This window comes from Solanum stenotomum, chromosome 11 (assembly GCF_019186545.1).
Source record: "Solanum stenotomum isolate F172 chromosome 11, ASM1918654v1, whole genome shotgun sequence".
In the NCBI taxonomy this organism is placed as follows: Eukaryota; Viridiplantae; Streptophyta; class Magnoliopsida; order Solanales; family Solanaceae; genus Solanum; species Solanum stenotomum.
This window is the reverse complement of record NC_064292.1, coordinates 54,082,543-54,099,362: the sequence shown is the minus strand read 5'-3', so window position 1 is coordinate 54,099,362 and position 16,820 is coordinate 54,082,543. Positions and strand designations below refer to the sequence as shown.

General features: G+C 30.6%; 2 protein-coding genes across 2 annotated transcripts; one reads left to right on the top strand and one right to left on the bottom strand.

The window, feature by feature from the left end:
• Positions 1-1,429: 1,429 nt before the first annotated feature.
• Positions 1,430-6,743, top strand: LOC125845462 (ADP-ribosylation factor-like protein 8c). Its single transcript, XM_049524974.1, has 6 exons — positions 1,430-1,596; positions 4,394-4,475; positions 4,578-4,610; positions 4,692-4,813; positions 5,685-5,846; positions 6,502-6,743. Exons 1-6 carry the CDS (start codon positions 1,559-1,561, stop codon positions 6,617-6,619), a joined length of 555 nt encoding a protein of 184 aa, XP_049380931.1. The 5' UTR covers positions 1,430-1,558; the 3' UTR covers positions 6,620-6,743.
• Positions 6,744-7,298: 555 nt separating this feature from the next.
• On the bottom strand, positions 7,299-11,001 carry LOC125844204 (protein JAZ7). Its single transcript, XM_049523469.1, has 7 exons — positions 10,652-11,001; positions 9,035-9,102; positions 8,799-8,932; positions 8,595-8,688; positions 8,050-8,188; positions 7,898-7,955; positions 7,299-7,583 (listed from the first exon to the last, which is right to left on the bottom strand). Exons 1-7 carry the CDS (start codon positions 10,731-10,733, stop codon positions 7,472-7,474), a joined length of 687 nt encoding a protein of 228 aa, XP_049379426.1. The 5' UTR covers positions 10,734-11,001; the 3' UTR covers positions 7,299-7,471.
• Between the last annotated feature and the right edge of the window lie 5,819 nt (positions 11,002-16,820).

Here is a 16,820-nt window from a genome sequence, read left to right as displayed (position 1 = left end):
ATATCCAATTCGAAATAAACTTTAAATATGTAATATTTTGAAGTTTCATATGACAGAAAATTTGTGTATATGTGCCTGAACTTGTAAGAATTTTTAACAAGTAGATGCAAGTTAAATAGCGATGTTCAAATAAGGTACCTCGTGAAAGCTTTACTATTTTTGGGTTTATACAAAATAAAATGTGTGCCCATGATTAAAAGTCCAATACAAATCATGTTGAATAACTAATTGGGCCAATCTTGGGCCAATTTTGAACCCAAATAAAAGGCCCAAATCATTTTAGGAATGAAGTGGGCTTATTCATGTTTGATTAACCCAACATTATAGACATCATTTGCAGAAATAACCTTATTTTCCCACTATATAACGCAACATATAATATGGCCTTTCATTCGTTTAATCGTTCCCTTTTGAGTAATTGCACGATTTGTCCTTCAAATGATTGCTCTTTAAATTTTACCCCTAGAAATTGAACTTATACCGAGTGGGATATTTTGATGCAAAAATATAAATGTATGTCCGCAAAAAAAGCTATTTGTCCTCAAGGGGTAAAAATTAAAGACCAACACAAAATCGGAATAAAAGTACAAACGACCCTTTCCTTTTTCAATTGATCCATTATATATGGATCGTCTTTTCTTTTATGTTATGGGCTTTGTATTTTAGTCTCTCAGTATTGGGCCTATTTTGGCAAAACCAAAAGTAAGAATAAGAAGTTAAATTCAGCCCAGAGACCATGTGTCAAAGGCCTGGATTAATACATTTGCACAAATAGCATCTTTTAGTGCCACCATTTAAATTCTAATCCCAGTAAAAAAAAGTCTTGAGAAAATGGCCTACACGATTGTCATTATGACTTATTTGTGATTCGTCATAATTTCTAAGTAGCAATCACAAGTATTTCTTTTTCGATAGTCGATACTAATTAAAACCTGCCTAACAACATGATATCGCGATTCATTAAAAGTTCTAATCAAATTCTCACGAATCATCATAAGTTTTCAGTTATTTGTAGCTAAAATCCTGACAACACGTTAAGATTTATGGCCAAATAATCTTAGTGATGTGCATAATTTCACCAACACTTTTTTTTTGCAAAATCGACTCAAATAACTTCAATTTTAGTATACAACTTTCTATTAGCAGTCTCAATAATTTTTAATAATGAAACTCAACGCAAACCTTTAAAAAATAACAATATCAGTTCTGAATCAAGAATGTATCGAAAATAACATTTTCTAGCCCACAAAAATAGAGATAAAATTTTCTTATAATCACTTATTTTGAAATTCCACTTATAAAATTACGCTAAATATATTATTGTTATGGTGATAGAATTAAAAAAAGAGCTAACTTTTTAAATTAGCTAAACTCCCTTGATGAGAAGTCATTATGGGTGCCGCAATAATCCAACACTCGTAGATTCTGTCCTTGTTCTAGTCGGCGAAGTTTCCTATTAGGCTATTACTTGTCACCTCTTCTTCAACAACAACAACAAAATCCCTTCATATATTCACTTAATTCTACCAAAGTTGTCTGCTTTTTCACTTTTCTGAATATGGGTCTTTGGGATTCTTTGCTCAATTGGCTTAGAAGGTAATAAAGTTTTGTTCTTTTTGTATTTTCAAGAAACCCCTTTTGATTTGTTCCCCTTGTTTGGTTGAAACAAATATGGAGAATTGGAAATTTTATGAATTGTTATGTATTTGCTTTGATATAGCATGCTTGTTTACTCAATAGGGAGGGGAGGGGAGGGGAGGGGAGGGGGGAATTCCTCTGTTTTTTTGTTTGTCTGTTTTGATTGATGTGAGAAAGGAAATTTTGAGGTTAAAAGTGGAAATTGGAGATTTTAGTTGTTCTTGTATCTTTTGTTTGGTTTGTTCTCTTTTATGGTTGATGAATTTTGTTTATCTTGGCATAAACTTGACTAGGTAGGGGTAAGGTTTGTGTAGATACCACCCTCCTAGAGAGTGGTGTAGCTACATTGACTCAAGGATGGTCACTTGATCACCCTTTGTCGAAAAATTATATTGTGCGTATAGAAAATGATGTTGTGCATATAGAAAATGATGTTGCGTATATAGGTCAAAAACAACTTTTTAGAGATACATACTAAAGTTTTGAACACTCTTAGGCAAAATTCCTAACTAAACACTACTTGTGGGGTTACACGGGGTATGTTGTTGGCATTAGCTTGACTAGGTAGGGGTAAGGCTGCGTATGCACCACACTCGTCAGACCCCACTTGTGGGATTACATGGGGTAATGTTGTTGTGTTGTGGCATCAGCTTGACAATTTCAAGAACTTAAAAGAAAGTTACTTTGATTGAAATGTAAAAAAGCTATGATCTTGATAATCAAATACTATTCAACAATATTATTGGGTAGAAGCTTAGTAGTTAGTCAAGTTTTGTCTAGTTATCGTACATTTTGTTGTCGCTATGCATTCTTTTCTTATTTGTTTTCAGCATGGATCCGTCGCTAGTGTATTTATTTTACTTACTTGATTTTTTTATATGCTTTACTTGAGCCGAGAGTCTATCGGAAACAACCTCTTTACCTTCACAAGGTAGGGGTAAGGCTATGTACACACTACCCTCCCCAGACCCCTCTTGTGGGACTACACTTTGTATGTTGTTGTATTTTTGGGATTTTACTTTTTCTTATTTGGACAGTTCTCTTTTGGTGGAGGTGCTCATGGAGCATAGTTATAGATTGTGTTGTTTTACAGTAAGTAATAGCATTAGCAGTTCGACCAGTAGCTCCTCCTAAGTTTGATTACTCTACTTCAGTTATCACATGTGTTGTTTCAGCTCGTTGTTTTTCTTTTTATGGTTGGTAGAAGAATAATAGCTCATTTTTGGTCCTTAGCAATTAGTGTAACGAATCACGGGAGCTACATCATGTATACCATATTGTGGTCTAGGAAGATCCCAGTCTAATGATAGGTGAAGAAATTTAGCAAGCTTTATAGCAAAGACTAACGGAATAACAAAGACTAAATATGTACCGGAGAGAATTATTTAATTAGTGAACTATTTAAATTGCACCAATGCCAAAAGCGGGAAGATATAGATAACTTTCTGTTCTTGGACTAGTTTTTCTTCTATAGTGACGTAGAGAATCTCCGACGACTTATTCCGAATTTCAGAATTTGTCTTAGAGCTATGCTGCAGAAAGTTCTTCGGTCTATAGCTCATTTGAAACCTTTGTTCGGTCAATGCAAGAAAGAGAGAAGTGATATAAACATAAGAACGGTTAGCAGATTTTATCAAGAATAATTTAAGGCGAAGGCCTCTTTTGCTCTATTAGCATTGTAATTATGTCATCCTTCTAGTTCCGTCTTCTTCAGGTAGTAATCTAAGTTGCTCGGACTCTTCACTTTCGGGGCAGCACCCGTGTTGACACGACGTGAGCATGGGATCCGTATCGGATATGGTCAACAGATTTTGGGTACTTTGACCAAAATCGACAGAGAAATTCGGGGAAGATACAGTGATTTTTGTAATAAAAGTTTTGGTACAGATACAATGATTTTCGTAATCAAAACAAAAGCTAAGGTGAAATTGAAGAAAATGGAATACCTTGTATATAGAAATTTCTATTGTAGTCATTTTCCTTATATCTCCTTCTGGGATTCTCCTCCAAATCAATATTTTCTCCTTGGAATACTTTGTTAGTTTTCTACATAACGTCCCATCATTTTGACATGCAACTCTATTTTTTATCCAAATCCCCATAGCTTGCATGTGGCTGGTGTTCTTTCAATAATGCTGAGGATAACATTTATAGTAAGGAACATGACACTAGTAATTATGTATAAATTCAGGAGAAGGCTATATCTATGTGCTAACCAAACAAGCGACTATTCTAAATATATCTTCACATGCTTATCAGTGATTTGATAAACGTGAATGTCGAATCAGATTACTTACCAAAAAAGAAATTCGTATCAGTTAAGTGAATTTGTTAATTTCTTTTGTACTTTTGTACTTTTGAAGCACCTTTTTGGTATTAATCGTCCATATAATACTTTACCTTATCAAAAATAATGTTGTATCAGATATATGCAGTGTCTTAATCAAAATGCCGTTGAGTGCTAATGAGTGATGATTTTATTGAAAAAATTATGTGTGGGTATTCGCGGTGTTTCAGATGTTCTGCAACCGTGTAAACTATTGTTGTATTATATTATGTGATGATATTACTACCATAACTGGATGTCGCTCTATTGGATTAGTCTGGGAAACTTAAACAGATATTACTATTCAAGTTGGTCTGTGTAAACTCAAATTCATGTTGTTGGAAGAATGACTCGTGCTTTATTCTTTATGTCGTTTGATCCTGAGTGACATTGTCGATATCTAAGTTTTCTACATGTTTCCTTGTTTAGCCTATTTTTTAAACAGGAAATGGAACTTTCCCTGATAGGCCTTCAAAATGCTGGGAAGACATCTCTCGTCAATGCTATTGCTGTGAGGACATTATATGCTCTCTCTCCTCTTCCATCTCTCCCGACCCCTTTTTCAATTTAATTGGCAATGTTTTTTGACATTAGATATTTTGATCTTTATCAGACTGGAGGCTACAGCGAGGACATGATACCGACGGTCAGTACCTTTTCCTCACTGAATTAAACTAGTTTTCTTGTCTTCTTTCATTTACTTGCTCAATGAAGTTTCTCCAATTAGGTTGGATTTAATATGCGCAAAGTAACAAAAGGAAATGTGACCATAAAACTCTGGGATCTTGGAGGCCAAAGGAGATTTCGCACGATGTGGGAGCGCTATTGTCGGGGTGTCTCTGCGATATTGTAATTTCTAATCTTAATCTCTGTCCTTATCTGTCTCCTCAATTATTATTTTATTTTGTTCGTTTTTGGCTTACTACGATATGCATTTAATGCTTTTGCCTGATTTCATGATTTTGACATCTCTAACGGATGAAATTTCTCCTGATGTGAATATGTATCTTAAGTTCCTGTAATGAGGTCCAAGGTGTGCAAATTATATGAAGTCATAAACTGCTCGTTTTATAGTCTATGTTGTTTTCCGTTCGTGGCGACTGCCGGGGGAAGTACTCGGTGCTGTCTCTTTTGTGATCCTGTTATTTTCCCTGCCTTAGTTAACATCATTACTGTTAGTATTAGTTGGGGTGTGTCATACCGGCGCTTGCCTCGTCCTTGTCATTCTAGTTTGATGGCATATGTCCATATGATACTTAGGGGTTGTTTGGTTCAAAACAAGGATATCCCGAGATCATAAGCCCCCATCCTATATGGGGTAGATAATACCAAGATTTGGTAAATTTATTCCGGTTTCAGCTAAAACCAATAACCAAACGCAGAATAATTGTAATTATGTAATCCTAAAAATTTTATACCCGGGATAAGGAAAACAATTCAGCGCTATTACAATAACCAACTTCTCAGTTCTAGCCTTTGCTCTTTGTTCGAACTTTTCCTTATTAGCAAGGATAATAAGCAACAAAATCCAATGCTACAGAACAGTTCAACAAATTTTTTTCCCTGTAAACTTCCTTTCATTTGGCCTGACTAGTGACCATGTTCGTTTCAATCCAGCTTTTTTTGACGAAAAGGAAAGCTTAACTTTGAGGCGTTGAGTACGAATTGACTGTGCATTACATATTTAGATTGAATTGACTCAGGATCTTTTATGCGACAGGTATGTTGTTGACGCTGCTGATAGAGACAGTGTACCTATAACAAGAACTGAGTTACATGAACTTTTGAAGAAACCTTCATTAAGTGGAATTCCTTTGCTCATCTTGGGAAACAAAATTGACAAATCAGAAGCTCTTTCGCAGCAGTCATTGGTCGATCAACTGTAAGTCGCTGAACATTAACCTTCACGTAAGAAATTATTTCTTTGCCAGAATACGTAGACAGACACCTAAACTTGTCGCGATTTTTCATCTAGACGCCTAAGCTAAGGGTCTGACCTATTAAAAACTTTATATTGTAAAAAAATGTACCTAAAAGTAAAGTATAATACATAGATAGACACCTAAACTTGGTCTCAACCGACAACAAAACACTCCAACTTTGAAAATGCACATCTAGAGACCTTAACTTGGTTTAAGTTGGCTCCATAAACGCCTCAACTTTGAGAATGCACCCCCTTAAAGGTGTTAATATGTGCATTTTCAAAGTTAAGGTGTTCATGAGACGCACCTGTGTCAAGCTGAAGTGTCTAGATGAACACAATGAAAGTTGGGGTGTTCAACTCCCCGTGTAGGCCAAGTTAAAGTGTCTGTCTATATATTATGCCTAGAAATAAAGAAGGTGAGTTGATAAAAAGAATGGTTAGTAATCAAAATTCAGGCACATTTTCGACAGAACAAGGTGTTCAATTAGTCGAATTCTTAGTTAACTTGATTAAAGATCGTGACGAATTTAGGTGTCTGTCTATGTGTTCAGCCAATTTCTTCCCTTTTACAAATTCACTCTCTGTTAACTATTTGTTATGCTTGTTGAATCAGAGGTCTCGACTCAATAACGGACAGAGAAGTCTGCTGTTACATGATCTCGTGCAAGGATTCTGTAAATATCGATGCTGTTATCGATTGGCTAATCAAGCACTCAAAGACCGCGAAATGAAGAGCTGCCTCCGGGACATAATAATCTGGAAAAATAGAATGTAGTTCTTTGTGAGGATCTTGAAATGATCTGTTAATATATTTTCTGGCTGATCTTTCTTTTGTTGGTTCTATATAGTTTTTTTAATTACAATTTTGTGTTACAAGTGCTTGAACAATCATACATCTTTTCATTATGAATTTGCATTGTTTGTCTTGCCTTTCCACTCGTGCGACTATACTGAGTATGTTGTTGTTTGTTGTCATGCTTTTACGATTACACTCGGATTTCTATCCCATTAATCGAGGGCCAGCTGGTGCACGGTTCAAAATGGGTGAATAAGAAGTCTGTTTACCTTTTCCCACTTAAAACCAAGTTTTCGGTTCGTGGCAGAGTTTAAACTCGTAAACAACATATATACCTCCACGAAGTAGTGGTAAGTCTTGCATATATTCTATCCTTCATCCTTTTTTATTGCGTTCAAAAATCTTAAACAAAAGAAATAATGAGATTTACACAAAAGTAGAAATCGTAGAATAATCAAACAACAACCAACTAATATGTCTTAAGCTACAAGCAAGTTGGAGTGGACGATATGAGTTTTCTAAGAGATCATACTTCTCTCTTATCGGAAGGGGCATATCTTCCCCTTGAACAACAGGTTCATTCGAATTCAGTAATTTTCAAAAATGCATTGAAATTTACAAACATGTTATAACTTAACTCATAATAAAATTACAATAATCTTTGAAAATTTTTAGTAGTCAATGTAAATATATAATTAAACACAACATGATAGGCACATGTATAAAACATTATAATATTTCTAAAAGAATAATAATAATAATTCAAAACAATGCAATTTGTCTTGAATTAGTTTTCCCAATGAACGCTTGACGACGCCGTTTCTTCTTCTTCTTGTTGAATATCAAAGGGAAACTTTGATAAATTTTCACCATATAGATATGGCCTAGCTTTGATCAATCTAAATTTAAATAAAATAAAATAAAATGTTAATATAACATAAAAATAATTTTGAAAAAGAATACACAATATCTCCCTCTTTAGATAAGGTTTTCTTTGGAAAATAAAAAAAAATCAAATTGATGTTAAAACACATTTACAAAATCAATTTGATTGTAGAGATAACTTCACAGATGATCACTTATTATTTATTTTATCATTGAATAAAATTGAGTGATATCTTGGTTGCAGAAAATGTTTATCGACTTTTATTATATTTAAATAAAGTTGAGTGATTTTTTCGTTACGAGAAACAACCAGCTCGAAATTAAATACCTATGCTTTCTCTTCTCCAAAAATCGGGCAAGAGTTGCTCTACGAGCCATAGCAAGTGCTGCAATTAAATACAAATTTATAGGTTTATTAAAATAAAATAAAATTAAGAAATAATAAAATCAAATTTAAAAAAAAAAAAACAAGATAAATACCTCCTTTAGCATAATTTGTGGATGCATTTGAAGGGTCTGATTTATTTTCTTCATATTTTTCTTTATTCATCACTTTTTCTAAAATCTCATCCATGTGGAGAGTTGTTGATTTAGAAACCAGGTCAATTATTTGCTCAGCCTATACAATTTTAAAAAAATATATATAATCAGAACATCACTTCTAAAGTTTTTAAAAATAGATGCATAGAGAAAAATAGATATAAATTAAAGAAATAATTCAAAGGACCTTTTTTGGTGAAAAACAATAATAATATATTTAGTATAATCTCGTAATAGTGTCTAGAGAGGGTGATCAATGTATACGCAACCTTATGCTCTTACGGGCATTGAATAAGGCAGAGAGGCTTTTTTTCTGATAAACCCTCAACTTAAGTTAAGCATATTAAAATAAGTAAGCAAAGAAAATACAGTAATGAAGAAGTCACATTGAAAATAATGAAGAAAACAACAACAAAAAATATTAGTACGATAACCGAAATAAAAAAAATAATAGATAATAATAAAATCCAAAAATAAGATAGTACCTTTTCTGGTGATATACCCGGAAAAATATGGACCGCACCCATGTAGAATATGGTCAATGTTGACTCATTTGGACTCCAATTGTCATAGTTTTTCCTGCAAAAATATTGTTTCGAATTTTTTTAAAAAACAACTTTGATTTTTTGGTAAAATATTTTTTTTTTTAAAATATGGAAAAATAACATAATAATAAACTATGAAAATACCTTGAGTCATAAGTGCTTGTTTTTGCTACTACAGGAAAAGCCCCTCCAAAGTATTGGGGGTCATTGGTGGATTTGTAATTGTTTAGGGATGATTTTTTTGAATTAATGGAAACTATTGGGGTGGAGTTGTAATTCTGAAAAATAGAAGAAGAAAATTAGATTTTAAAAAGATTAGTTTATTAGAATTTGTATAAATGAAGGAAATAATTATAATTAAATAGGGAAATATGAATAACCTGAAAAAATGCGTTTTCATGATGAGTAGCTAAATCAGCCAATGAAAATGGCCACTTCATCCCAGAAGCTAAATGAACGAATATCGTGAGTTAGCTAGTACACAATTAAAGTAAATAGAAAACACAAAATAATATCATAATTTAAAAAGATTCAATCAAATTCAACAAGAAATAACATAAAAAGTTATCCATCCACTTTATTAGACCTTACAATATCTATATCTACATATTCGGATAAGGTTATCACGATATGGTTTTCTTTTTCTCGTGCCATCAATTATTATAAAAATATATTATATATTAAAATAGATTTTCTGCATCACCTCTAAGTGTGCGACATCAATTTGTCCCTAAACCTTGTGTGAACAAATAATACTTGACTAGCATTTGACACCAAGTTCTCTTGGAAAATCATATTTGGGTGAAGTTTTTGGTGAAGTTTCACCATGTGTTTGGCCTAAATTTTCTCCAAAATATTTGATTATTTCAAAAAATATGATTTATACTCATAAGTTCAAAAAATTATTTAAAATACTCATAAATTTATATTATCATTTTATAATAAATATGTTGTTAAAAAATAACCTTATAATATCATTGATAACAGTCAACAATAACAAAATAACAATATAGGCAAGACAATACATTAATCGCATACTCAAATTTGTCACTAATTTAGTTATAATTATAACCCATTAAACATAAATTGTTCTTTTTTCTCAATTTCATCACTCAAATTAGAATTCAAACTTTTCCGAAGGAGATAGTAACAAAATAATAGTTGGACTTAATAAATAATGGATACTTTTTATAAACTATAAAAGTTTGGGGTAATTTTTGAATTTTTTAAAATTTCCAAATATTAGAACTTGGCTCAAATACTAGTTTTTTCTAGTATTTGGAAATTTGAGATACTTAGCAAATATATTTACCAAGTTATATGACCAAATACCACTTCCCAAGTTTTTCTCAAATATTTTTAGAGCCAAACGAGTCGTTAATGCACAGATTTATTTAATTTTTTTTTTTTTTTTACAAATTAAACTACAAGAAAAAGACCAATCCAATAAAGACTATGACTAAATTATATAGATCTTCTACTTACTATGCAAGCCAAAACAATTGCAGAATTATGAATTTCTAAAATTAAAATAAGAAAACTAACAATAAATTGGCAAGAGAAAAGATTCAAGTGAAAATCAACTTAATTACTTCTTTCGTCTCGAATTATTTGTTATGATTTATCATAATAACTATCTCAAATTATTATCATTTTAAAATTTTAAGACAAAATTTATTGTTCTTGAAAACTACAAGAACCTCAATTATGGGATGTGATGTTATAATTAAAAAATACCTCTTAATTATATAAAAAAAAATCACCACTGATAATTTGAGACTGAATAGTAACAAATAAAGTTCACTTACCATATCTTTGAGATCTACTCATAATAAACCCTAATAAATGTTAGCACAAAGTATGGTTTTATAATAACCTTATACTATTTTAAAAAATCTACTAAAATTCCATAACAAACCTAAAATCAAAGAAGATTTTGTTTTTTTTTTTCCTTTTTTGTTGTTAAATATATATTTTAAAAAATAAATTCTTTGTACCTCTTTTGTGTTGCTTCTCCATTTCTGATAATTGTGGTTTACTATTGAGATCCATAAAATCTATCTCCATTCTTGAATCCATTTTTTTTTTCACTTCCAAAGATTTATGAAACAAATTAAAAACTAGAAAATCAATTAAATAAGAATAAATATTCTTATTAAATTCTTAAGAAAGAAGAAGAAAATAGTAGCAAGTACAATAAAAGATAAAATTGAGAAGCTTCATGCAATAAGAAATACAAAATTTATGGAAGATAAAAATGAAAGAAGAAGAAGAAGAAGAAGAAGAAACAACCATTAAAATTCTCTACAAAAATAAATAAATAAATAAAATAAAATAAATTAGACAGAAAAAAAAACGTGTTAATTGAATTGGTCCCTCTAAATTGATAGCCACAACTTGTTTTTTATTTTATTTTTTTTGGTGAAGTGCATCGTTGTTTTCATTGATTTGAAATTTGAAAATAAATAATTGGTTGATATTTAATCGAATAGTTCTTTTTCATTTCAATTTATCTGTCTTACTTTTCTTTTAGTCTATTTTAAAAAATAGTGTTGATTTTTCCTTTTTACGAGTCTATAATTTTAAACTCTACATGACATGTTTTAAGACCACAAAATCTAAAAAACTTTCGTATTTTTTAAAATTTTATGTTAAATTAAAATAAGACAAATAAATTAAAACGGAGAAAATAATATAATATTTTAGAAAAATGTTTAAAACGAGGGGATGTATTTATGTCTAATCAAATTGTCCTATTTTTATCTCAGAGGTCACATGTACTATGTAACGTAATTATGATTTTTTTATAAAAGGAAAACTACACCATAACTCATATTGATATCATGTACTTCCTCTATCCAAATTTATATGACTCACTTTTCTTTTTAGTCAGTCCCAAAAAAAAGACACATTTCTATATAAAGTAGCAATCTAACTATAAAATATTTATTTTATCCTTCATGAAATGATTTACAACCATACAAATTTCTATTATTCATTGTGGATCACAAGTTTTAAAAGTTTTCCTTTCTTTCTTAAACTCTGTGCCGAGTCAAAGTACCTAATATAAAATGGGACGGAGGGAGTATTAGATATTGTGGTGGTGGTTAATGATGAGTTATGCAATTATCTTTTGTGAACTTCATTTTAGAGTGAAAGTTTGTTTGTTATTCGACCACAAAAAATGAAATGTTTTTTTTTATGGGGGGCTATAACATTCACATGAACTTTTTGTTACATGAGTTTGAATCAATCGAGTTTGATTTTTAATTTAAAATGAAGGTGTAGTATACAAAATAATTTGAACTATTTCCCCCAAAAAATGTGATTTAAACTTTGAATTAGTTATGACTTTCCATTTTGAAGGACAGTGATGGAGTAATAGTTTCTTTACGTTTTTAAATTATTTTTTTTAAAAATAAAATAAAAATTGAAGTATCAAATCAAATTCAGTATATGGATTGCTCATCTCTTAATCAGAAATTTTCGGTCATCTGAATATTAAAAAAAGTTCTTGGTAAAAAGCACTATCCTCACAATGAAACTTATGTAGTATGAATCAAAATTAATCGAACTCAAATACAGATATCAAACGAAAGATCAAAAATTAAAATCTCAATTGTCTATGAAGATATCACTTGCTCCAAATATCCAATGTGAACTAAAACGACGACGTGGTCCTTTTGTGGCCTCATCCATTATTGGTGAGAAATAGTTGAGTTTTTTATCCATTATATTTCTCTACTACCTACTACTACTACTAAGTTCTTCTCAAATTTATGACTTTATGATAATCTCAAATTAATATATAAAGTAACGTTTATGTTTTATGTAAAAATATTTATTAATATATAAGATTAGGGTATGCAAAGGCTATTAGCTAGGTAGGTTTTTGTAATTTCAGAAATTGTAATCTAGATTCATTGTTATTGGTCAGATACATGAAAATTTATATATTGATTCCAATATTTGGAATTGAGGCGTTATATTATTGTTATTGTAATTCTTACGTCTACAAAAATGTTTAAAATAAGGAAGGTACTTGCATCTTTTTCAAATGTCCTATTGACATCCCAAAGGTCACATATACTATCAGTGTCATTATTTCTACATCTACAGCTATAGATTTACATTTTTACTTAATCTGAGAAGCGATATCCATTGGTAAATAGTTATACAATAGTGGTTTTTATGAACTAATTGTTCTACACTTCTTACTTGGCATAGCTTGTACGTATGTATCATGGTGTTTTTTTATAAAAAAAATAATCATATGAAGTGAAAATTACTATTTTAGTCATGTATTACTAATTTAACCAAAATACAGAATGTTAAAAAGGGAGAAATCTTTTTATGAACTAATTGTTAAGAAAATGGACATTTGGTCTTATCATACACAAAAGCTTGTTCATGATGTGAGGAACGATTGAGATTATGTAATAAATGAGTCACATATCCACATTCCAATTGATGTGGTCGGAATTCATGATCCAATACCCCGCAAGTCCAACCCGGTCAACTAGAGAATGAGAAACATAATATGAGGATCAACCAATGTCAGGTATATTAACAATGGAAAAGAGTCAAAAATACCCTTAAACTATCCGAAATAGATCATATATACCCTTAAACTATATTTCGGCTCAAAACTACCCTTCCCGTCAAACTATTGGGTCAAAGTGCCCTTCTTATTAACGGAAGTTGTTAAATGCCACATGAATGTCACATTGCACGTCAATAGAGTTCCACTGCCACATAGACTAAACAGAAAAGGGTCAAAAATATCCTTAAACCATCTGAAACAACTCAAATTTACCCTTAAACTATATTTCGGCTCAAAACTACCCTTCCCGTCAAACTATTGGGCCAAAAGTACCCTTCTTATTAACAGAAGTTGTTAAATGTCATTTGGATGCCACAGTGCATGCCAATAGGGTTCCACTGCCACATAGACTAAATCCCTAAATCCTAATTACTCNCCCCCCCCCCCCCCCCCCCGTCATTTCATTATTTTCCAGAAACGATTTCACCCCTTCTCCCTCATTTTGGCGGCTAGGGTTTCACAATTTTCTTCGTGGCTAGGTTTCAAAGTGGATATTCGTGGTTTTAGGTTAGTAAATCTTTTTTTCTTATTTTATTATGTTTACGATTTCAAAGCATGATAGTTAGGATTCCACAACTTTCCCTTTATTTCGCGGCTAGAGTTTCATAGCTTTCTTCAGGGTTGGGTTTCAAAGTGGATATTCGTGGTTGTAAGTTAGTAAATCTTTTTTCTTATTTTATTATGTTTACGATTTCAAAGCATGATAGTTAGGATTTCACAACTTTCCCCTCATTTCGCGGCTAAGGTTTCATAACTTTCTTCGGGGCTGGGTTTCAAAGTGGATATTCGTGGTTGTAAACATAATAAAATAAGAAAAAAGATTTACTAACCTACAACCACGAATATCCACTTTGAAACCCAGCGACGAAGAAAACTATGAAACCCTAGCCTCGAAATGAGGGAGAAAGGGTGAAATCGTTTATGGAAAACAATGAAATGAGGGAAAAAAGAGTAATTAAGATTAAGGGATTTAGTCTATGTGGCAGTGGAACTCTATTGGCGTGCAATGTGGCATCGACATGGCATTTAACAACTTCCGTTAATAAGAAGGGCACTTTTGACTCAATAGTTTGACGGGAAGGGTAGTTTTGAACCGAAATAAAGTTAAAGGGTAAATATGAGCTATTTCGGATAGTTTAAGGGTATTTTTGACCCTTTTCCGTATTAACAATTATGGTGTAGATCTGACTTTGATGTCATGTTAAGAAAATAGACCTTAAGTCTAACTTAATTCTAAAAGACAATTTGAAGTGAAAAAAAAGTGGATTAATTTTTATAGTTTCTAAATTTAATTCCATTATTATTAAGGAGAAGTAGGTGTAGTTTCTATCCTAAGCATGTTTAATTTATTTTTAATTAGTGTTTTAACAAAATTGAAGATTCAAAGTCCATGAAACATACGTTTTCCAATGTAAACTAAATTGACACGGTCCTTTTGTAGCCGTTCATTCATTAGTCTTTTATCCATGTTTATCATATTTATAAATATTTAGTAAAAAAATTTAACATATTATATGCCACTAGGTACTATAGTCTATAATCTATATATTAGATAATTTTATGTTTTTAACTTCTTTTAGATTTTCCACAGTTTATTCCTTTTATGACTTGTGCACCACCAATGAGCGTATAGAATGACAGCTAAAAAATTTACAAATTAATTATACGTGATATGAATTTGAATTAATTAATTGAAACGTTCTTTAATTATTTTTGTGAATATATATTTACAAATTTATCATATATCATTATTAGAAAACATAAAATTTTCTACGGAATTTGTTGATGATTTTTGTTAAAATAGAATTAGTATTAGATTTTTGTTATTTAGCTACTAAATTTGTTCTGTAGCTAATTTCTTATTTTCTAATAGTAATTGTTCCACTACTTATTTATTTGTCATGTTAAATCTGTGTTTTTATTTAACATTTGACAGTAATGAATTTTCAAAATAATCTAAATATAATCCATGTGCTACTTAACAAAGGACCAAAACTATTTATTTTTATTAATTAACTAAATGTTAAATATACTTAATAAAATTTTCTTTGGGCTAATAATGGCCTAAAAATACTATTATTCCACTTTAAAATACTTCAACTTTCTCAAAAAAGGAAAGAAGAAAATGGATATCGACACATACTTTACAAATTTAAAGATAAGATTCCTAATAATAGCTTTATCCTTCTACACAATAAAGCTGAAATATTCAAGTTCCAAAATGGAAATTCAAATTTTCTAATTTGGAAAACCACTTCTTCAATAAAAAACATATTTCGATACACAAAACATTTCACATTAACAAAGTTCATAGAAGAGCATCACTCTAAGGAAATGTGATGCAAATATTAGTGAATGCTTCCACGACTTCAATTCGTAATTTATAAATTACACTAAAATAACTTTAATATTGCTCCAAGACTTTCGTTTCCACTTTTTCTATACAAAATAATTTTAAATTTTTTTCTAAATGTTTAAAAAAATAGCAAAATCTGTCAGTATTTAATGTAAGTGGGAGAAAAGAATTATTGCACTCTGTCACCGACAGATACACTTCACTGCCCATCATTTCAATTATTTCTTTGCTTTTTTTAAGAAAGAAGATAATAATAATTATTATATTATATATAGGGGCAAAAAAATGGGAAGAAATTATTCAATTACTCCCTCCGTCCCTATTTACTTGTCCATATTTCCTTTTTTGGTTGTCCCTATTTAGTTGTCCATTTTGACAAATCAAGAAAAGACAACAAATTTTTTCCTATTATACCCTTATTTACACTTCTTGAAAATTGTAAAAGTGTATGTTGTTTCCCTCCAATTTATTTCACTTTAATTCAAATAAGTGGTTGTAATTTTGAAGTGAAAAGTTGTCATAAGGGTAAAATTGTAACTTCACTGTGCTAATCATTGTTGCCTTAATCTGTGTGTCATTTCTAAAGTAGACAACTAAAAAGGGACGGAGGGAGTATCATATAGAGATTAATAATAGCTGAACTAGTTAATATGTTGATTTGAATATTTCGTCTGTTTTAATTTATATAACATAATTTAAATTCTAACTATGTCATATAATATTTACTTGATAAATAAAATATTTACTTATCAAAAATAATTATGTCATATAATATGGAACGAAGAGAATAGTATTTTGATGATTAACAAATAAATGTGGGTTTGTAAAATTTATAAGTAGTTCAATGTGTTTTAAGGTTTAAACTGAAATTGAGTTTAAAATTGAATGAAAAAGAATTATGTACTTGCGTGAGTGACTTAAGATTAAACTTAATTTTTCGAACCATTTTAGAATGCTTTTATGTAAATCAATGGTTTATTGAAAATAACTTTCTTACTTCTAGGATAGAAATAAGGTTTACGTATAGACAGACCCTGTCTGAATCTGTTGTAAAATGGATATGTTATTGTTATTGTGAGGGACTCAATCCTTTGAGAGATATTGTCGTAGTTGAGAGAATTCAAACAATTCTTATCTTGAGATGGTTACGATTATCTTGAACATATATAATTTTAACATATGTAAATTTTATTTAAGAATTTAAAGA

Bases quoted from the DNA above. Each gene is read 5' to 3' on its own strand.
- LOC125844204 (XM_049523469.1), bottom strand. From the start codon at position 10,733: ATGGATTCAAGAATGGAGATAGATTTTATGGATCTCAATAGTAAACCA. The intron at 8,933-9,034 runs GTTATTCATATT...TCTATTTTTCAG, and splicing joins ATGAAAACGCATTTTTTCAG to AATTACAACTCCACCCCAAT. The intron at 7,956-8,049 runs GTATTTATCTTG...ATTTAATTGCAG, and splicing joins CACAAATTATGCTAAAGGAG to CACTTGCTATGGCTCGTAGA.
- LOC125845462 (XM_049524974.1), top strand. From the start codon at position 1,559: ATGGGTCTTTGGGATTCTTTGCTCAATTGGCTTAGAAG. The intron at 4,476-4,577 runs GTGAGGACATTA...GATCTTTATCAG, and splicing joins CTCTCGTCAATGCTATTGCT to ACTGGAGGCTACAGCGAGGA. The intron at 4,814-5,684 runs GTAATTTCTAAT...TTTATGCGACAG, and splicing joins CGGGGTGTCTCTGCGATATT to GTATGTTGTTGACGCTGCTG.